Source organism: Neltuma alba, unplaced genomic scaffold, assembly GCF_004799145.2.
Source record: "Neltuma alba isolate B1F8T4 unplaced genomic scaffold, ASM479914v2 tig00001968_pilon, whole genome shotgun sequence".
In the NCBI taxonomy this organism is placed as follows: Eukaryota; Viridiplantae; Streptophyta; class Magnoliopsida; order Fabales; family Fabaceae; genus Neltuma; species Neltuma alba.
In genome coordinates this window covers 74,108-97,333 of record NW_021632690.1, presented here as the reverse complement: position 1 = coordinate 97,333, position 23,226 = coordinate 74,108, and the positions used below count along the sequence as shown (strand labels likewise).

Sequence of the window (23,226 nt, the reverse complement as noted above, 5' to 3'; positions counted from 1 at the left end):
ATTAGACTTCTATTTCTTAGTGTGTGATGAAAATTAACCAACTTCTTATATTATGGACCAAGAGGAATACCTTGTTTTTGTGGTGTTTCTTGTTGGTTTTATGTGATTGAATTACCATTTGATCAGGGCATTCAGTTTAGGGACCGAATTTGAATTGTCCAACTATTTTTTTGAGAAAAAATTATTTTAATAGATGCGAAATTTAAAATAAATATAATTTATTAACACTCTATCTTCAAAAAAAGGATCTTATTATTTAAAAATTATCAATTAAAAATTTTAAATCTCAACGGTTGGAATTATTTTTGGACCGTGAAGATTTGACACTGTGATGAGCATGGGCTCAAAATCCTTTTTTAGCAATAAAGGTCATAAATCGGAACCCATACCAGTTAGGCGTCCGATGGATATATTTATTTGTATCCTATAATAGGGTTAAAGAAGTATAATATTAACTACCCATTCTAAATATAAAAACTAGTTGACTAATTAAAAAAAATTAAAAAATAAATTAAATTAGTTATTTATAATAAATAAGTATTATCTTTTTAAAATATATTTACTAATCAAGTATATTAAATAGAACTATTATTATTAAAAAGACTATCTTGATAAAAAAATAGATAAAAATGATAAACAAAATGGATTGAGTCTTATATTTAAGATCAAAATAAAATTCAAATGAAGTTTTATACTTCTCCAGTCTTTAATATAAGACTCATTTAACTAATTTGATTAGATTAAAAAGTTAGGTAAGTTAATTAATTATAAGAAAGTGATACATTTTTCCGAAAACACCATAAACATCTTTCTTAATACCTCCTCTCCCTCTTCTATTTGATTATAGTTGAGGAGTATTTATAGGGGTAATTTGAGAAAATTAATAAATATGAGAAGTGAATCTTATATTTGGACCAAAACTAATTCAAGAATTGGGTCCTATATTAAGAACCGAAAGAGTATTAATAATTGGATATAGTAATAAATAAATATCAACGCTAATCATTACTCATGGTCTTAGAGTTGAAGGAATGGTCACCGGCACCGCCAATATCTTATTGTATAAATTGCTGACATAATGTCTTGGATTTTAATCCATAAATCACGCACCATGTCTGCGTTGTCTACAACAATCTTAATTCGACTTTTACAATAGATTATTCCAGTACAACTTTCTTAAACTTGTTTGCTGAAATATTTCTACCAACCCATTAAACATGCACACATGATTAAGGGTGTGTTTGGAATCACATCTGGACCTTCAAACTGACTTCTCTACCGGTAAAAGGAGCTTTTTGATCTGGGATGTGTTTGGAATCACATTTTTGCAATATGACTTCTGTCACTGAAACGGACTTATACAATAAGCTGAAAAAAGCTGCTTTTATCTAATCTGACTTCTGTAAAAGTCAGATTGAAAAAAAAGTTACTTCTCCACCGCTAATCCAAACACCCTAAAATACATCGTTCATTTACCAAAATCTGCAGTGTAAGAATTTAGTAACAAGAAAAGTTAATTCCTGGAATGTCCTGTTCACACACACAATTATATGCGTACACGTGTTAATGATGTAGAAATTAAATCCCATGAGGTGGGGGCTCTTAGTAATTGTAACCATTTTTAATTAAAAAAATTTATAAAATGTCGTTAAGATTATATAGTAATGAAAATAGAATTCCACTGCGAATTTGGCTCCTAAAAATTCAACGTAAGGTTGCAACAAGTGTTTGATTATTAATTAAGGTGTTGAAATTGGTTGTGTTATTCAAGGAGAGTGGGTTCAGTATTTCACCAACTCTCTTTTCAATTAATATGATAATCACTAATTAATTAATTGAGATTTGATGTTTCAACTTTCATTTTCAAACTTGAAATTAAATTCCCTTCTTCTCTCACGCCTCTCAATTTGAGCAATTACCTTCTCATCATTGTTGTGTTTAGGAGGCTGCGTTCCCTGAATTGTGGTAACGGTAAAGCAAAGGCGCATTTCAACCCTTGACCCTTCAATTTCAAATCAACGACCAAAATCTCTTCCGTGGGCCATCTCAAGTGAGAGAGCATGAAACACAAACATTTTTCTACCCTGTCAGATCACCGGATTCGTTGAATAACTAATTTACACACATTAAAGAAATTAATTAACTTAACTACTATCTCGGATTCTAATTATAAGATCTTTTTTATATAAAGGATGTTTTTGTAATTAAGACCAAAGGTAATATTTGTTAAAAAGATATGTGTTAATATCATTTTTAATCATTAACCTATTTTTTAATAGAAACTTCTTAATATATATAATCAGTATAGATGCGTGGTTTGAAAACAAAAATTTTAAATCTGGGGTACCTCTTAGCATGTTAAACTATTCCTTACCACGTGTTAATATCATCTTTAATCATTAAACTATTTCTCAATAAAAATTTCGTAACATGTGCAATGGTTTGAGGAAAAAAATAAATATAAAATTAGAAGACAGAATGAATTAAAATTTTTTATTTAGAACCAAAATAAATTTTCAGATAACCAACTCATGTATTTAGAATGGGAGGGAGTATATATTTTATCTAGCATCATTCTTATTATTTTTTTAATTAAAGCGTGAGAATTTTTTTCCTTTGTAAAATCATTCTTTTGGTGTGTTGAGTGCATCAACGTGTTATCAGATTGTTTACTGTTTGCATTTAGATCATAAGATTAAAAAGGTATTTGGGTAAGAATAAAACTATGGTTTTAGAAGTACTTTTACGGTATATGAAGTAAATATGTGGAGGAGTTCATCTCGATTTACAGAAAAGTGCTTTTGAAAAGTGATTCTGATTGTTTCTAAACACTCCTTAAGTTTCAACGTTTGGGTCAAATTTAAAGAAAGACGCATAAAAAAATTCTTTCTCTGCATAATTACTAGGAAAAAATCATACGAGAGGTGCATATATATTTTTTTCTTTTTAATTTAAGACCTATATGTTTTTTCTTTAATTAAATTATCTAATAGAAACTTCTTAATCTTTGAACAAAGACTACCAATATTAATAGAATAAAATTAAAGATTTAAATAAGATAAAAAATACATAAGTATCAAATTAGAGATTGAGAAAAAATATATATATTTTTTTTGGCTTTATGATTCATTATTCACCTTGAAAATAAACGCGACTCCATTGGGCGTTCCCATTGAAACAACGTAAGGCGCCGAATTTGAATGTTCATTGGATATTCCAAGGTACAGGTGGGTAACATTTAATAAGTCGCTTTTTTTCCCCCCAAACAAACGGGTGTCATTCAAAAGGACACCCTGTCCTTGGGGGAAAAAAAGCACTCACTCAATAGTCAATAATTATAACAGTACTTCTAAAAACATCTATTTTTAAGATCATATGAGTAAGAAGATATTTGAATGAAAATCAAATCATAGTTTTAAAAATAATTTTACGGTATACAAAATAAACATGTGAAAGAATTTATCTCGATTTACAAAAAAATATTTTTTAGAAGCATTTTTATGTGATGCCAAACACCTCTTAAGTTTCAAGACTTGGGTCAAAATTAAAGAAAGACACATAAAAGAGTCTTTCTCTGCATAATTAGTAATTACTAGTAATAAAACTATTATTCCTTTTGCTTTATGATTCATTAGCCTTGAAAATAATTAAATGCGACTTCCTTGGTGGTTCTTATTGAAACAACGTAAAGACACCGAATTTGAATATTCAATAAATTTAAAACATCTATCTTTTCAATCAATTATAGTATTAATTAACTCTATATATAGTAATAAATAAATAAAAAGTTGATAAATGTGCCTAACAATCTCTTCCAACTGAACTAATCATAGTTATTGCGTAAGGCAACCAAAGAGGAAGTACAGTTGCATGACTTGACAATAACTGATACCAGACGCTATTTAATTAATTCCAATACTAAATCTGAGAAGTAAAGCATAAGGGACAACCTCAAATTTAGTAAATGCTTTTGTCATAGCACATGGAAAAAGGAACAGAGCAGAAGAAGAAGAAGAAGATATATAGTCTTAATATAGTATTAATGCACATGAGCTTGCAAGATTCTGATTGGACACATTCCAAATCTCATATCAGAACTGGCTGGTCTCATTATTAACAAGCATTTAAAAATTAAAAAAGTCCCAAAAAAAAAAACAGATGGATAAATTAAAGATCAGCTCCGCGTTTATGTACAGATTTCTCTTCTTCAAGAAGCAACCTGGATTTATATATCACTGCATTGGTTTACAGTGACATAAACATGAGCCTGAACAACCTTGTTCGTCTCAACAACAACACGATTATGAGACATATTTCTAAGAACAGATTGTGGGAATGTGTTATCCGACGAGCATAATGAATATTGAACATGTCGGATAAGGTTAGGGAACAGCAAAACTTTGTTGAAATCAACTGTCCATGAGGTTCCATTCCCTTTAGAAGATGCTCTTGCAACTGTGGTCTTCAAGTTCATCCCATTCACCATGTTTCCATCAACCAGAACTTGATCAATTTGCCTGAAAGGTCCATTTGATTGATCCAAATGAACAATGTCAACCCCGGAATTGGACCCAGAAAACATGTTGTTCACGATGTTGACACCATTCACGACCCCATTTTTTGACTTCAGGACAACGTTTGCGTCTCCGAGGAAGAAACTACTTGAGATGTGAAGCTGAACTGGATCCTCAGCAACAATACTCGTGTAATCCATGTATGAATTCACAATCCTGGTTTGGGTAAAACCAGGAAGTTTCAGATAAATCCCTGTGCCTCCAAATGAAGTGGCTTTGTTGTAGCAATGTACACCAGAAATTGTGTTGGCTTCACCAGAAAGCATGATGCCTACGGAGGCGGAGAACACAACGACGTCGGTGACGACGTTGTCGTTGCCGGCGAGGGTTATCCCGGTGCCGGAGAAGCTCCTCTCGTAGGGGTCGGCTCCGGCGGTGATGTGCTGGCCAAGGAAGGTGTTGTGGATGAAGGTTTCATGGCCTCCTTGGACTTGAATCCCGTTGGTGGTGAAGTGAGTGATGTAACAATTTTGTATGGAGATTCTGAGTGAGTTTATTATTGAAATGCCTCCTCCTTTGAAGTTTGAATCTAACAAAAGATCCTTGAGGGTTATATACTCATAGTTGTATTGTGAAGGATTTGGTGAAGCTTTCTGGGTTTGCTTTCCCTTGTTTGATGTTTCTGATAAATCAATCAGATACGCATTTGGTGGGAAATTCTCTGAAGCTCTTATAGTTCCACCATGGATCTGTCCAAAAGAAAAAAGACAAAAATCGTATGGTTAGTAAAATTCAAACTGAAGAAATGCGTGATCAAAGGGCACTCTTTTTCTTCCATAATCTACCAAATCGTTTTGGACTAAACCAGTTCGTTTTCCCATTCATATACGAAACAGTACCACGTGGCCGAATAACCAAGAACATGACCGCTTACCATGAGGTTGCCGAATCCGGTGGCCGGCAGCCTTAGGGGGTGGTTGATGAGGTAGTTTCCGCCCTGAAGATCAATCCGAGCACCACCCAGATCGGTGACACCAGGCATCAAGTGACGTTTCTTAGTGGGAATTCTGGTGGCGTCTTGTATGGCTTTAAGAATCGCTTCCGTGCTGTCTGATTTTCCCGTTGGATCCGCACCGTACGAGGTGGGCAGAAATACCCCTGCCTTGTTCTCACCCTGCAAGAAAACATTCATCAAATGTATAAATATATATATAGATTATATCAAGCTATAATGTGATGTTTGGAACAGGAATCAATCATATTACCGGTGATGGGGTTGAAGTAAAAGGAGATGGGGAAGCAACTTTAATGGAGGTCTTGAGGTGGTCCAGTCTGAGAAGGGCTTTTTCATAATGGCCAGTGGGGAGAGATGGAGAGAAGTGATTTTCTCTACAGAGGGAGAATCTGATGAGGGTAGACAGCCCAATGAGGAAGATGGTTAGAGCTTTTGTGGGCTCCATTGATGACCAGGCTTCGAAGTTTCAGAGGAGAAGGTTGGGGGAGAAGCACTATTAGCTGCGAGCCAGCGAGTATATATATACACATATATGAGGAAGCGGCAAAGAAAAATGGACCATAATCTTTCGTAATATTTGAAATATTATGGATCACAAAAATAAATATATCATCTATATATCGCAATATCAACAATATACTGAATATTCTTATTATTCATTCTTTTTTTTTTCCCACAATTACAATGAGCGGTGCTAATTTCTATTTAAATTTTTTTAATTTTAATTTCGATGATTTTTTTTGCTTTATATTATGTTACCTTTCCTGTTGTAAATCTACCCTTTTATTGGATGTAGATGTTGTAAATCTACTCTTCCATCTTGATTTGGTGAATCAATTATAATTAATATTATTATTGTTTTGGTGAGTTGATTTCTTAAGTACTGCATCAATGAGATATGAACATGTGCGTAGATTAATAAACACTCAGACTGTTAGTTGCATTTAGGATTTAGCTATCTAGTGATTATTATTTGTAATTTGTAGGAGTTTTTCACATACAAAAAGGAGTATTAAATAGATAAAATCTTCCACTCTTACCCTTATTAAATAGAACATTAACTGCTAATATATTTTCTCTTATTTATTTCCTTTCTCTTCACGTTTACTATAATTAATAAGGATAGAATTGGAAATGACGTGTTAAAAAGAGCACATGTGACAAATAAAAATGATCAAAATCACTCCATACAAACCACAAGGCCTGGTTTGAATTCCTTAAACATCTAATCAGGGATTCGATTCTTGACACCGTGTTTGAAAAGGGTCTTGTGGCTAGCACTAAAGCCTCTTCAAAAAATCTACGGTATATGATGATTAATCACTGTTACTGACGATGGATACTCAAAGCTCAAGTTGGAAAAGAAAAAAAAAAAAAAAAACCCCTCCCAACCCAAAAGGCTAAAAGATGGCGGGTATATGTATTTAGAGAGAGAGAAAGAGTTTGAATATGAATGAAATTTAAGTTCTTGAAGACGAAGATACATTTTATGTGGAGGAGAAGACGCCACTAGATCGAAGGATATGACTACAAAGCTACGGATATTCACTACATTTGACGGTAATTCAATGCTTCAGTCAACAAATTTCAGTTTCTAATTTGAAATCTATTGGTAAGTTTGATTCTCTCAAGCAAATCATTTCGCAGCCTTGAACACAAATAGTAACACTTAACAACAAGGGCAATTTGAATAAATCTCCTTTGATCCTCAAAATCTTTATAAACAATTAAACATCTTCCATAAGTTTTTGAGTTTGTGTGGATAATCCCATCATCATCAATTATTTAATTATTTCACTCAGAAACTAAAAATAATATATTATCGACCAAATACCCCTTAAATTTCTTTCTTTTGGAAGATGACATCCTCAATTTTTGAGATTTGCGTTATATATAACACATAAATATTATAAAAGATCATTATGTGGTTTCAAAAAAAAAAATTAATTGTAAAAAAATCTGAAAAATTCTAATGTGAAAAATGACGACCAAGTCTACACTGCTCACTTAGTTATTCGTCACTGGGATGTTTATGGTAATTATATTCCTTAAGATCTTATAATAATTCCTCTTAAATTTTATGTCATATGCAAATGGACCTCTTGATATATCATATTTTAAGGGAAAATCCTAAAAAATACATTTAAAATTTCAAAATCTTAAATTAGGAATTACTAAAAATTGTGTCATCGTTTGTTTTTCATGTATAGTAAATTGCTACTAGAGCATAGTAAAATTCAAGAGGTATTTTTTGTTGTTGCAATTTTTCTTATTTTAATGAAATAATAATAGATAGATTAATGATATGAAAGTTATTTGCATAAATATCAAAATTAGGAAGTCATATATATTATATACACACACACACACGCATAATTTCATATTACAGGAGTGTTATATACAAATTACCCTAAAGATAAAAATACAATAATAATTAGGTAGTTGAAACTATCTTAATAAGCCATTGCTAAATATTCAGGAAAGGGAGGACAGTACATATATATTAGGCAAATAAGTTTATGCCACAAATCTCATTCCGGCTGCTTTGATTAAAATAATTGTAATATAAACATGTTTGTGTGTGGGAAATAAGAGGAAGGAGAGGAGATTATATTATAGGGAAATAAGGAGTTAGAGAATTAGAAAGTAGAGAATTATAGTACTACCTCCGGTCCTTAATATAAGACCCTATTTGACTTTTATTTTGGTCCTAAATATAAGACTCCAATCCACTTTGTCTATCATATTTATACATTTTTTTCAAAGTAGTCCTTCTAATAATAAGAGTTATAGTCAATACATTTGATTAATAATGATATTTTAAGAAAGACAACACCTATTTAGGACAAATAACTAACTCAACTTACTTCCTTAATCTCCTCAAATTAGTCAACTGGCTCTTATAATTAGGATCGGAGATAGTATTGTTGAAGACACTCCGATTGGTATGTTAAAGCAACGGTGTGACATAAGTTCATGGCCGCGAAAAGAGACGTGATCTCACAATCAACTATTCTAATTGCTTCTCTTATTCTCGCACTTCATAAACCACCTATTTTTAAATATTTCTTTTCTGATCCTTAATATAGGACCTAATTGTTAAATTAATCTTGGTCCTAAATATAAGACCTATTTATCATATTTATCAATTTTTCTTAAATTACCCTTATTGATTAATTAAATAGGAAAAGGATGGGGGATATTAAAGAAGATGATTATGTTGTTTTAGGAAAAACAAGTCATATTTTTTATAATTAACTAACTTACCTAACTTTTTTAATCTAATCATATTAGTTAAATAGGTCTTATATCAAGGACCGGAGGAGTATTACTTTGGATCCTTAATATAAGAGCTCGTTTGACTTTTATTTTGATTCTAAATATAAGACCTCAATTCACTTTATCTTCTATATTTATTCATTTTTTTAAGGTAGTCTTTGTAATAAAAATGGTAATTCTAACCAGTACATTTGATTAATAAAGATATTTTAGGAAAGATAACACTTATTTATTACAAATAATTAATTTAATTAGTTTTTAAAATCTATTCAAATTATTCAACTAATTCTTATATTAAAGACTAGAGGTAGTACTATTATATAAGGCATTTTTATCTAATGCATAGGTATTAAAAGAAACAATTAGTTGAAATTTTAAACTCTCCTCCTAATTTATACACATGTAACCTCATATTTTATCAAGCTTCCCCCCCGGCGGGGATTTTTAACGTCAATTAGGCTACAAGAGTTGGACAACTTTTTGCTTCTTCAAATATATGGGAAATGGACCATATTAAAGATAATGATGGCAAGTAATTTTAATACACTCTTACAAACATTTTATTAAAAATATTACTTGCCTCTAAAAATCTGCAAAATACCTCATATCCTAGAATGTGAAACTTCATAAAATAGGCCGTATAATTAAGATAGAAAAAAATTTATAAATGTAAAAAGATATTATAAAACTATTTATGTATTCCTATTTGAAAATAATAAAAAGTTATTGAATAATAACAATAATCATAGTATCATACATGCTTTTACTGAATGGAATGACCTGGTTCAATAATACCGCTGTTTTTTTAAATGTAGTTTGTGCTTTGCATGGGGTCCAATTACCAATAGCAGTACTCATATGTCACAACTAATAAATAGGGTGATTTTATCAAAATTTTGTATTGATATTGGTAACGTAATAAATACATTAAAAATATACTACCTCCGGTCTTTATTATAAGACCCCGTTTGACTTTTTGTTTGGTCCTAATTATGAGACCCCAATCCATTTTGTCTCCCATATTTATGCATTTTTTTCCAAGATAATCTTTCTAATAATAATAGTTCTAGCCAATATACTTAATTAGCAAGGATATTTTAGGAATGACAACACTTATTTATTACAAATAACTAACTTAACTTACTTCCTTAATCTTCTCAAATAAGTCAACTGGGTCTTATAATTAGGACCGGAGGTAGTATGTATTTCTCATATTCTTCCTCTTCAACATTGTTGCTTGTGAATACAATTAGCAGTCTAATGAGAAAATTGGCATTTCATATGGGTGTCCTCTAAGTTCTAACCTCTTATTTTCAAGTCGCAACCGGGAAGCAATCATCTTCCTTTTTTTTTTTCCATTTATTTTGGCGGTTTTCTACCATTTAATCAAATGATAGAGAAATTTTAGATGATGTCCTAAAAATATAACAAAAGGGAAAATTTATGTGAAAAATGGAATATATATATCCAACTTTCTTTAGCCAATGAAATGTTAACTGTCAATTGGGCAATAGTACTATCATACAAAAAATTAAATTAAATATAAGAAAGAAATACAAATTCATAGACGAAACTAGTAAAATTGCCCAAATCTTCATCAATGCTAATTTGTCACAAATACTGAATGAATTTCTTGTACAGAAAAGGACTGATAACAGATTTATGATACAGATTAGTAGGTTGATATCTGATGATTGGGAAGTTAAGGTTGTGCATACGTATAGGGAGGGGAATTTTTGCGCAGATTGGTTAGCCAACTGGAGCCTGTCAAAGAATCCTGGTCTGCAGCTGTTACGTGAGCCACCAACTGGTTTACTTGACTTGCTGTATAGAGATGCTATGGGTGCTTGCCATCCAAGATTAGTTACTGATAGTGTTTGATTTTGGGCGTTTGCCCCATTGTACACCAAAAAAAAAAAAAAAACTCATTTGATGATACCATGAAAAATAAGATAAAAATAATAAAATTAATTAAAAATTTATTCGAATTTCTTATTTGAATGAAGGTGGTTACAAGTTTCTTGATAGACGAGGCAAGATAATAAACTATGAAAAAAAATGTAAAAAAAAATCTATTGACATGGTTCGTGAAGGTTAGGTTTACATTTACACATGTCATATGATTTGTTTTTGTTTTAAACCTCATCTTTATTTTTTCCCCCCTAAATTTATGAATGGTCCAATGTGGTTTTGAGTGTAAAAATAATTGGTAATAGTATTGTTGCGCTTTTATAGCGCCAAACACTGCATGATTAGCTGTACGTGTTATAATTATTGCAGCTATCATTTATAGTAAGTAAAATTTGGAATGGTATATTTCAAACTCAAGTGTGAGGAAATGCATAGCATACAATACTATATATAGAAACAAATATAGTACTTTCTCAATCATAATCAAGTAGAAGAGGGAGGGATGATATTAAGGAAGATGATTATAGTGTTTTCAGAAAAACATGTGATATTTTTTATAATTAACTAACTAACTTACCTAACTTCCTTAATCTAATCAAATTAGTTAAATAGGTTTTATATTAAGGACTAGAGGAGTAATATTTTAGAAGTCTTAATGAAGATTTTTTTGTTTGTTTGTTTTATGATGCTCAGTAGAACCTCGTTCATATCATGATCATTTGTCTTGAAATAGTTTGTTTTTGTTTCTTTTTTGTTTTTCGGCTAGAAATAATAGTACTTTTTTTTTTTTTGTATAATTTGGTAGTTAGCAGGCTAATATGATTGAAGACGGTGGCGAAGACAAAAGTTGAATATGGGATTGCGTCATGTAATTGTGTTGCTGTTATTAGGATATTAGTTTGGTATAGTGGTCGCAATGTCCATTCATGGAAGGTTTGGTTCGTTGAAACTTCATACTTCTAGAAATGTGAAAGCATAACAGAATTACAGGTCATAAGAGTAGGTTTCATATAAAATTGGCCCCCCCCCCCAAAAAAAATCAAAAATTTTTTCTGCTACAAAAATTTTTTTTTTAGGTGAGTTGGATTTCGGGATCATATAAAAGTTAAGATATGACTCTAAGCTCCAAAAATACTTACAAGAGTACTTACAAATTATCTATCATTAAGGTTCTCACACCATTAAGATTCTTACGTGATGAGTCAATTCATTATCAACTAATTAAAAAAAAAAAACTGATAAAACTTAAAGTTAGAACTCGGCAAATGGGCTGATCCAACCTTTCAGGCTCAGTCCCTGCGCGGGTCTAAAAATACCGCTTATACACAAAGGACTTTGTTGCTAAAGTCCGGCCCTTCACATAACGGGCCCAGGCTGGGCCTTGTTGGCCTTAAGCCTTTTTGCACATTTTTTTATTGTTTAAATAATAAAATATTAAAACTCATAAATTTCTTCTTCAAATCATAAAACCACAAGAATAAAAATATTTTCTTGTCAACAATCAAATCCTTATCTAAAATTCTCATGAAGAAGTGTGCACATTTAATATCCGATAGCGCATCAAATAAAATTACCTTCATTTGAAGGATACCTATACCTAGCAAAAATAAAATTCTGATCTAAAGGCTAAATCATTTTGTTTTTAAATTCAAATGAATAAACTGTTGTCCAAAGCTAAATAGACCAAACCATTAATACATATTTCTAACAAGAAGATGATCCAGGCCGTCAATAAAAATAAAAAAAATCTAGAACCACCTTCAAATTAAATAATTTAAATGAACCACACGCACATATTCTCATCAAAATAATATAGCCAATACATAATAATTACTATCACCATATTAGGAAAATACAAAATTGGATCCTTTAACAAAGGAAGATCCTTGTGGGGAAAACAAGACTTAAATAATTTCTAAATTTGTACTTGATTGAATTTGAAATCAGTATTTTTGTCAAAATAAACAAATGTGTTTCGTTTACTCATCGGAAGAACATAAGAAGTTTACTTTTTTTATTTAGCAGTCTCTTCTAAGTTCTAACTGCCAAGTTATCCAACGGAACAATAATAAATGCAAATCACATACATTAATTAAAGGATTCTCAGTTAAGACATCTTGCGTGCAAATTCCCACAATTGCCGTTACATTTATTTGCAATGAGGGAAATTAACTCCGAAAACAATCGTGTATTGAAAGAACTGGACGGGAAAATTTATTATTAAATTGTGATCGTGAGGTTAATTGATTGAGATTGATTGATTGATATGAATATTTGTAGTAATAAATATTATTAATGGACTCCAAAATAGAATGAAAATTTAAATTTCCGAACGTTGTGAGCAAACGGCTATGTATTTTAAGACTAGACGCATCCATTCGATTGAATTTAACAGTCACCTATCGAATTTATGGCTTGGTGGTGGAAGTGTACTGCATTGCTTGCTTTCACCTCTTGATCCGAGAGTTCGAGCCAGGCAATCTGACACCCACAGTTGAATTTAACGGTCATCAATGGCGGATTTGCCTGCTGGCTCTGCGCTCTTCTGGACTCAGGCTAATGTTCTCCTTCGGAAAAACTTGACTTTGCAGGTTTCTCACGCCCCTCTCTCTCTTCCATCTGGCTTGTAAAAGGGTGTAATCCCCTTTTGGGGATCCTTAACAGCCCCCAATCTCTCTCTCTCTCTCTCTCTCTCCCATTTCTTAACTTTTCGTGTTGTTCTTGAAGCAGCGTTGGTGATTGTAGTATAAGTGTGTAGCATATCTGGGTGAAACTGGGATTATTTTCCTTTCAGGATCCTGATATAGATTTGTTTAGAGTGTGATATGCATGTATTTCAATTTTATGGGTTTGAAGCAGATACCTCTCATTCTTAAACTTATTGCGTCTGGGCAAATATATTTTCTGTGGGTTTTGTCTGATGATAATACACCTATATCTTTGTTTACAAAAACGAAATGTAGAGACATATACGTCTCATCTTATTCCCATTTGTCCTCTGCAACTAGTCAACATGTCTTGCAGATTTTGTTGGGACATTGGAAGAACAAACAATCAATGCTCATTCATTACTCTTCAATTTACTGCATTTTTCTTCCTGTGATCGTTATAGTCCTACTCAGCAATTTTACTTTAGGTAACCGATGCTATCTTTTCTTTCTTATCAATAACTTTGCTTAATTTGCTGATTTTCTTTGGGAACTTCGAAGAGTGGATGATGAATTGGCTATAAGCAGGGCATTTAAGGATGGAAGATTGAAGGAACACATTACTGCAGAACCAGATGTGATGGTTCAAAACATAAGGACACTTAGTTCATCATTTTGACTAGTGAAGGCCTCTGGCAGGTGACATTTTCTGTCAGAATATTTGCCAATTTAATGTTTTGATCTTAACAAGGAACTTGATGATGAGTCGGTAGCAGACTCGGCCTGCCGCTTTTGCATTTGTTCCAAATAGATATGGCAATCAGACTACGTTGCCAACTTTTGCAATTCCTAATCCTACAAAATGGCCTCCATTGTTACACCTGCCTGCTCCCTAATATTATTCTGTTTTCAAAATTTTCAAATGATTCTTTCAGAACGACAGGCTCGTGCCCTGTAACTATTTCTTTTGGAGAAAGTACGTATATATTTCAATTTTGGCACTTGTGGTTTTAGTTTATTATAATTTTATATTTAGATTTTGTTTGCTGACTCAGTTGAATCATGAATTTCACTGTCATGGTGAGTTAGTATATACACACAGCTTTGTTTGGAAATATGTTTAAAAGTACCTTTAATGTGAATAACTCTGATATTGTGGATAGTTTGACAAGAAATGTCATGGTGAGTTGGTATATTTATTATTAATTTATTTGGAATTAGTTTTTCTAGATAATCTACTTCTTTTATAATCTCACAAATTGGAACATATTATCTTTGCTTATTTTGTTCATAATCATTTCATGAGCACATTGCTGACTCAACCATCAAAATTATTTCATGCCACAATACCAAAGTTTTTGTTTCAATCTGCTTTCTCTCCGGGATTTCACAAACTTAGTGATGGCTACGCTTTCTATTCCAATCAAGATATCAACCACTGTCTGTCATCCAGCAGGTATGAATTATTACTTGTATTTACAATTTATCATATCAAAAGTGATTATAGAGAAACACATGATTATGCAAGGGTATGTAAGGTTATGTAAGGTTGTGAATTTTAGATGATAGTAATTGGCTCATCTTGAATAATAGTCAGTGGATATTTTTAACTATTGGCTGATCGTACCTAATATTTTTTACTTGAAGTTTTTCTGCAACTTTTCCTTGCACGTACATCAAATTGTTGAAAAGGGTGTCAAATGGATGATTAATTGATTTAAAGCATCTATGTTTATTTGTTGGTATTCAGTTTCCTTAACATCCATGATCAAAAAACAATCTTTTAACAAACCTCTTAATTTTTTTTCTTTTAATAGGACCTTAGATTCTTTCTTTACCATATATCTTCTTGACCTGTGAAAGCAATCAAATGGTTGCTTATATTGGATTTTCTTTGCCTGCATGTAAGAAAGATAATTATTTTGGATTAAGTTTCTTGCCTGGAGGACAATTCGTATACTAAGAGGCAGGGACAATGAAACATTAACGTCAGACATTGATATGACAAAAATATTAGGCACTTGTTCTGATATACTTAATTGTTTTAGGCATCTAAGTTCTGTTTCATTAGCGTAGGCATTTTTGACGTCACTGGTACATAAGAAGGAAAATAAACTGGGAATAATGTTGGAAACGCGTGGTCTTGGTGATATAGTAGATGATATGATATGGCCATTTTTCTTCCTCTATCAGTGATCTGTGTGCCGTGCTATGTGATTTTTGGCTCGCTTTTTGGTAAGAATACAAGCTAGTGAACTATTTTCCACTTTTGACATTTTGGATTCACTTTAATGCAGCTGACTTCATTTATATTTTATAGGGTTAAAATTCTTTATCTTGAAAAATAACAGTATCTAATTGTTTTGTTATTTCATCTTTAAACTTGCAAATTTTACTGGCATTTTTTGTTGCCTCTTATGTTTTCAAGTGTTAAAGACAACTCTAGATTTGGCAATTAACCTTTTGTGTTATTCACAATTAAGGGGTTTAGAGGACGTTTGTTTGTGATAGTATGATGCCATTAGATCAAGGGTTTTAACCGGTTTTCTTTTAATTTTTTCCATTCGAGATATATTATTTCCTTGTAAGTTGGCTGGCTAAGGAATGATAACCCATCTTTTTTTGTTTTTCGTTTTAATGGATGTGCTTATTTTATCATCTTCTCGTAGGTTCTTATATGATTGGATTAATTTATATGCTTCTTCTTTTTTCCCCCTCATGGCTAAATGGTGATGTTGGTAGTCATAAAAATATCCTTCAGAGTAATTGTTTATGTTCCCATTAGCGTGTGTTTCAATCTCTTTAGGATAGAAAGAAAACAGCTGAATTGTTGACTTTATCGTCTTTTCCAATTTCCTTAATTATCCCACTAGTCAAGGTATATATCATTATTTTACTACTAATATACTATAAACATATCTATCTAATTCTAGAGTAAAGTGACGTTATTTTCTTCTTTACTTCCCTTTATATAGTAAAGCTTCCTCTTCAATTATTTCATAATTTATAATGAAACCTTTCATTTAGTGATATCTTTTCTAAGGGAATAACTTGTGCCAAGCTGACTATAAGTTTTATGCTACCTCATTTATTCTACTTAGCTTCTCTTATTAACTCACTTATTCAAGAATTCGATAATTTTATGAAAATTTGTGAGTTTTGTTTGATTCTAACCCCTAATTTCTTGCAAGATAAGGAAAAGCTTTGCACTTGGCTTTTGAAGAGGATCCTGTACATCAGAAATAGAATCTGACCATGATCAATAAAGTAATGTTTAGTGACAATGTTTTCACTTATCCTAGGTCTGGTATTTAAAGCTGAGAGTCCTAACGTGACCCGTTGATGAGTTGAGAATGAGTGGCCTTACTTAGACTGAAACTTTGGATATCAGACTATGTTAGCTTGGTCCAGTTCAGCTAACATAGTCGAGTGGTATTAGAGCTAGTACAATCTTGATAGAGATGAGATATTATTTGTGAATGTGAGTAAGAAGATATCATCTTATCATGAGTGAAACCTCAAACAACCTTGAATTCGTTCACCTTTCTTCTTCCTTTACCCCGTAAAGACTTCTCTCCTCCATTCACAAAACTCTTTCTAGAAAAATAGAAAATCTTGTTGAGATAGATAATCTTTTTAAAGATGCTAGAATTCATAGTCTCTACCATTGAACCAGCTGTGTTTCCAGAAATGTTAGAAGCCTGATCTCCACCGAAAGGCCCCATGTAAAAGAAATTGTCTAGTATATTAATCTAGAAAACTATGGTCTTCCTGCCTCCTCTTCTGAACAGTATTCATTATTACTATAGCCCAGCCTTTAATCGATGAATGGAAGGCTCATAGTTATACTCATTTCCATGTTGGGGCTGTACGTCTTATCCTTACACTTCATGGGAGAAAAAGGAATACCAGCCACTGCTAAGGTTGCTTTAGTTGATACTACCTATACTTCTTACAGTAATGCTCTGATTGGTACTGCCCTGACCATTCTTAGCAACGGCAATGTCATCCTTACCATGACTCCGGATTTTAACATCAAACTCTTAGATCCAACTTTGACAGATAGATTAAAAGTCCAGGTTTAGATAGTTAGAGCAGAACAAGATCCCTGAGCCATCGCAATAACTCTTCATCATCAAATTATCTACAGACTCCAGAACCATGCTCTTGATCTCTATTTTCCAAATTCCACTAAAGATGCTCTTTATGTGGTCTCTGATAGAGTTGATGATACCTCCATCATCCTGATCTCCAAACAGATCCCTAAAGAAGAACTTGCTTAAATGATGCCTCTTGAACGGATCACCAACTATGAAAAACAATTTTATGGCGTTTAGAGGGATGTTCATACTTCTACTCCCCCTGAGATAAAAAGGCTTCCAGACGGCACAGTCAAAACTGTTTTCACAAAGCCAGGCCAGGAAGGTCCTTCTGTTCCTTTCGGACATATTTTGTCAATCACCCCAGCCTATGTCATCCAAGCGAGATCCTCCAATTGCTTGGGTAGATCAAAATGCCAAGCCATGTTATGTGTCTCACATAAATAGTCATTTTATTTAGGATCATGCACCCGAGGAATGTGATTCTGATTGTAAATATGATACACCTTATTAGTGGGAAGCATCGGATGATGAAGATGAGCCCGAATGGTCTTATCCCATCAGATATGCTACAAAGAAGAAAAAAAGAAGAATACATCTCTTTGTTCCCACAAGCATTACCATTATCATTATGATGATGATGATGATCATGGCCCGAAGCAGAAAGCTAGAAACTGGAAGGTTCCTGTTCCTACTGTTTCTTCTGGTAAATTATCTCTATATGATTTAGTTAAAGAAACAGGTCATGAAAACCTTCTTCCTAAACAGAGGCCAGATCCAGTGATTCTTATCATTCAACAATCTATCCCATGTATAGCAATGATGGATCCTTGTGAGTAGGACTTTCCTTCGATTGAAAGAACCAATAGAGAAACAAAGGTTATAGCAAAACCTTTCTCTGTCCCAACAGAAATTAATCCTACTGGTGAAAATAGGCCAGTTTCAGCAATAGAAGAAGTTCTTAACTGGCAGACCGAGAATACAATCAGTCAAAATAGAACCCGATAAAGATTGACTCAAAGATTGATCTGTTGACTCTTAGAATCGATATTTTGACAAGTAGACTTGACCAAATCTCTGATTAAGTCAAATAGCTTTATATGACTTTAACTTCTCAGGCTTATCAACTGGGTGCAGATTTGAAATGATTTATCAAGGATATATTGGACCAGAGTTCACCAGAAAGGAGCAAGAATTATCACAAATCTGAAAGGATTTACAAAGAATTGAGCTAGATATTGCCAATGATCATGCACAGACTATCTATGACCCTTATCCATCTTACCCCTCTAGTTTTCAAATTCCTACATATCCAACATCACCTCCCTTTTATCCCAGAGAATATGATTATAGTAAGGTTTTCAAAATGTCTTATCCCATTTTAAGACGATTGAGAAAACCTCAACCTACTCTTCCACCTATACAACCAAATCCCCTCCTTAGACCTCCGGTAAGACCACCTCTTTCCCTTTACCTGAAAGACCTTTTTAGCCATCATCCTCATATACTAAACCCATTGAACCAACACCATCCTCTCAAGGAGTTATAATACTATCATCTCTACCAAAACAGACTTCTCTGCTAGACAGAGAAAAAAAGAAGAAGTTGTTGATCCAAACAAAACCATAGCCACTCTTCAGCCCTTAAATAAAGACCAACCCTCCTTAGATAGACACTTTGAAACCGAGTCTCATCCTTCTGTTGAGTATAGTTTTACCTCTGACTCCAAAACGTATCATGCTGATATTTCCAAAGTAGCAATGGTCCAACCAGATCTCACAGTTGAAGATCCTTTTGACGAAGAACCATTTGTCTCTAACATATCTGAGCCTAGGAGAATAGATTACAATCCAACCACAGGTCCATGGTTCACTTTTGATGACCTTCCTCCAGAAAAATGGAGAGATAGACTCCATGAGTTTGGAGCATAGATTGACTTGCAGCTTGCCAGGCATGATACAAATCTTGAAGAAGTTCTCATTGAATTTCTCTCAATATTGACGGGAACATTAAGAGAATGGTTTCAAAGTTTTAGTGATTACCAGAAGATAGCGACAGCTAGAGTTGATAATACAGGAACTCTTCTGGGACTTATTCATAAGGAATTCATTGGTGATTTCCAAATCATTGACAAAAGGCATTGTCAGGAATACTTTGAAATGAAATACTGTTCTTTAGATAAAAGAGACTTGCAAAAGCATTTTCAGAGATGAGCTAATGATGTCAATCTCAGGCATACTTTTATTGCCTCTCTTCCAGATGAACTGCAACCAGAACTTCAAAGAGCCATCAATGCACTTCATAGAAATATGTCTGATATTTCTATAGGTGAAATATACCAGTTGGCATGGACAACTGTGGACAAGCTTTGTGAACAACAGAAGTTTTTCAAAGGAATGCTAAAAGGACAGTCAAGATTGAAGCATGCTTGCAAAAAACCCATATGAAGATGAAGTGCAAAGACCATAAGGATTGCTCTTGTTCTACCAAGAGAAAATCTCATTATCATTTATTCAGATATCCAAAGGGTTCTTATTCTAGAAGAAGATCTAGAAAGCTTTTCCTGAGGTACTTCAAAAGACATAAGCCCTATTCAAAGAAATTTGACAGGTGCTATTTGTGCAAGAAAAAAGAACAATTTGCAAAAAATTGTCCTAACAAAACAAAAAGAGATGTGAAGATGCTTCAACACTTGCAGATTGTTTTAATGATCAATAAAGATGAAGATATCAAATCTGTCATTGAAGAACAAGATGATCAAGATGAAGAAACACAATATGTTCTTCCTTTCTCTAAAAACAAAGAAACTTATTCTGAACCTTCATCCCAAGAAGATGATGGTCCTCAAGGGTATTTATATTCCCTTGAACAACCCATATATACCCTGAAACATAACCCATCTTTCTTTGGTTTCCTTTCTCTTCAACTAGAACACAACAAAGTCATCCCCAAGCCAAATGTTAAAATTCATATCCTTCCCAGAAGATATGAAAAACTAATTCCTGTTATTGCTTTCATAGATACTGGAGCTTGCAAAACTATCATGAATCCTGATATTCTTCCTTCTGAAGCATGGACTCCTTATGACCAATATTTCCTTACTAATGATTCAAATACATTCAAGATTGAATGGATTACACGAAGGAAGATTGGTATTCAATTCTTTCTAGGATGTATTCTATGAATGAAAGTTCTTGGAAGTGATCTTCCTGAAAAAGATATCCTTATTGGATTTGATGCTTATTATCATACTAAGAATATTCAAGTATTGCCTAGAGGAATTAGATATAAAAATTTCTTTAATGCATATACTGAAATTCCTAATCTGTTTGAAATATAACAAGCACCGTCAGGATATGAAGGCATTCGAGATCATCTTATTAAGTTTTGTGCTAACGGTTATCAATAATTCTCTCATTTATCTCCATTATGGAGGAATCAAGAGTTTTTTTTTTTTTATAAAACTCCCCTTCAAGAAAAACGAAGATATCAATCCCACGAAAGCTTCTCATCTAAGAATGAATCCAGAAGATCTCAAGCTTGCTAAAGAAGAATGTTCTGCACTGCTTAAACAAGGCCTTATTGAACCAACAAAATCTGATTGGGCTTGCCAAGTGTTTTATGTTGAAAAAAGATCAGAAATCAAAAGAGGAAAGAGAAGATTAGTTATTGATTATAAACCTCTCAATATTTTCCTCAAAGATGACAAATTTCCTTTACCAAAGCCTAGTTCATTTATAGTCCATCTTGGCGATGTGAAGATCTTTTCTAAATTTGATCTTAAAGCTGGTTTTTAGCAACTGAGTATCCACTCAGAAGATTGGGACAAAATTGCTTTTTGTATACCAAATACCCAATATCAGCGGACTGTTATGCCATTTGGGCTCAAAGTCACCCCATCACTGTTTCAAAAGGCCATGACCAGAATCTTTGAACCTATGCTTGATAACCTCCTCATTTATATTGATGACCTTTTACTCTTCTTAAAGGATGAGGATTCCATAAATTTTTATTGTCCCAGTTTGGGAAAATAATTGAAAAATATAGGATCATGTTGTCGGCAAAAAAAGGATAGATAGGTGTTAGATGCATAGAATTTCTTGGAATGCATTTTGAAAATGGCCAGTATTATCCTGGACCACATATTGCAGAAGAACTGCTCAAGTTCCCAGATGATAATCTTATAGTAAAGCAAATTCAACAATTTCTAGGAGTTATTAATTATCTTAGGGATTTTATCCCTCATGTGTCTAATCATACCAGTCAGTTGTCCAAACTTCTTAAAAAAAATCCTCCCGCATGGGAGACAGAGCAGACTTTAGCTGTCCAAACTGTCAAAAGAATTGTACAGCATCCACCTCTTTTAAAGATTCCTAACAAAAGACTGAGAATCCTGCAGACTGATGCTAGTGATGACTTTTGGGGAGCTGTCTTAATTGAAGAAATAAATGGAAAGAGGTTCTATTGTGGATATGCAAGTGAACAATTCAAGAAATCAAAAAAGCATTATCATGCTACTTATAAGGAGATCCTTGCAGTCAAAAGAGGAATCGAGAAGTTTAGTTTTCATCTTAGTCCTTATCAGTTCAGAGTGAAAATGGACAATACGTCTTTTACCATAATGCTTAATCCCAAGGAAAAAAATTTGCCAGACAGCCAGTTACTCTTATGGAAAGACTGGTTTTCTCACTATAAATTCACTATCCATCACTCAAAGGTCATCAGAGCACCATCGTAGATTTCCTCTCAAGGGCTCAGAAAGCTTCTCAACCTCCAAAGCTCTTGTCACTCTCTAAACATCAGCTCATGTTAATCCTAACCATCTCTGAACCAAAAATGCCTCATAGAATGAGAGCCACGATTTTCCCTCCTGGATCTTATCCTGAATCTCTAGTAGATGTCTAAAACCTTGATCGAAGCATTATGTTCTACTGGCTCCACCTTCTTCTCATGAATACTGGAATTCACTCATATCCTCAGCCCTTTGATGCTGATGCTCCATACCTCACAGTTTCCATCATCAAAGAACCCATACCAGGGGAATTTTCATGGTATATTTGGTCCGTCTCAGCCAATTATACCTGTGCCATAACCTTCTCAGTCATAGTCATACATGACCATCTGAATGACTCAAGAAACAAAAATTCTCCTCTTACCACACTTTTTGAGATGATTGCTCCTCTTCCCTACTAGAGAGAAAAACTTTAAAAAATTCTCAAGGATCATAATGTCTAGGACTTACCATCCTTTAAACAAAAGAAATTTTTTTGTTTGTATATTTTTTTTCAGAAACTATGGCATAGATGCTAACCAAAGGCTTTAACACAGACAACCATCTAATTCTCCAGGTGACTACTCCCTCATGGCCAAGAAATGAAAGATTGTTAATGGAGAAAATTAGAAAAACATTAACTGCACTTAATCTTAAGGGAAAGGTCTAAGAGAAAGACATGAAGTGTCTTCTCTTGTGTCTGGCTGATTAAGTGCAGTTAATATTTTTTCAATTTTCTCCATTAACAATCTTTCATTTCTTGGCCATGAGGGAGTGGTGACTTGGAGAATCCATGGTTGTCTGTGTAAAGCCTTTGGTTAGCATCTATGCCATAGTTTCTGAAAAAAGTATACAAACAGAAAAAAACTTTTTGCTTTGAGGATGGTAAGTCCCAGACATTATGATTCTTGAGAATTTTCTAAAGTTTTCCTCTCCAGTAGGGAAGAGGAGCAATCATCTCAAAGAGTGTAGTAAGAGGAGAATTTTT

At 33.2% G+C, this 23,226-nt stretch overlaps 1 protein-coding gene across 1 annotated transcript; it reads right to left on the bottom strand.

Moving 5' to 3' along the window:
* Positions 1 to 4,104: 4,104 nt before the first annotated feature.
* LOC114714783 (polygalacturonase QRT3-like) lies at positions 4,105 to 5,974 on the bottom strand. The gene is made up of 3 exons (XM_028899557.1): positions 5,780 to 5,974; positions 5,449 to 5,688; positions 4,105 to 5,263 (listed from the first exon to the last, which is right to left on the bottom strand). Exons 1-3 carry the CDS (start codon positions 5,972 to 5,974, stop codon positions 4,226 to 4,228), a joined length of 1,473 nt encoding a protein of 490 aa, XP_028755390.1. The 3' UTR covers positions 4,105 to 4,225.
* Positions 5,975 to 23,226: the final 17,252 nt, after the last annotated feature.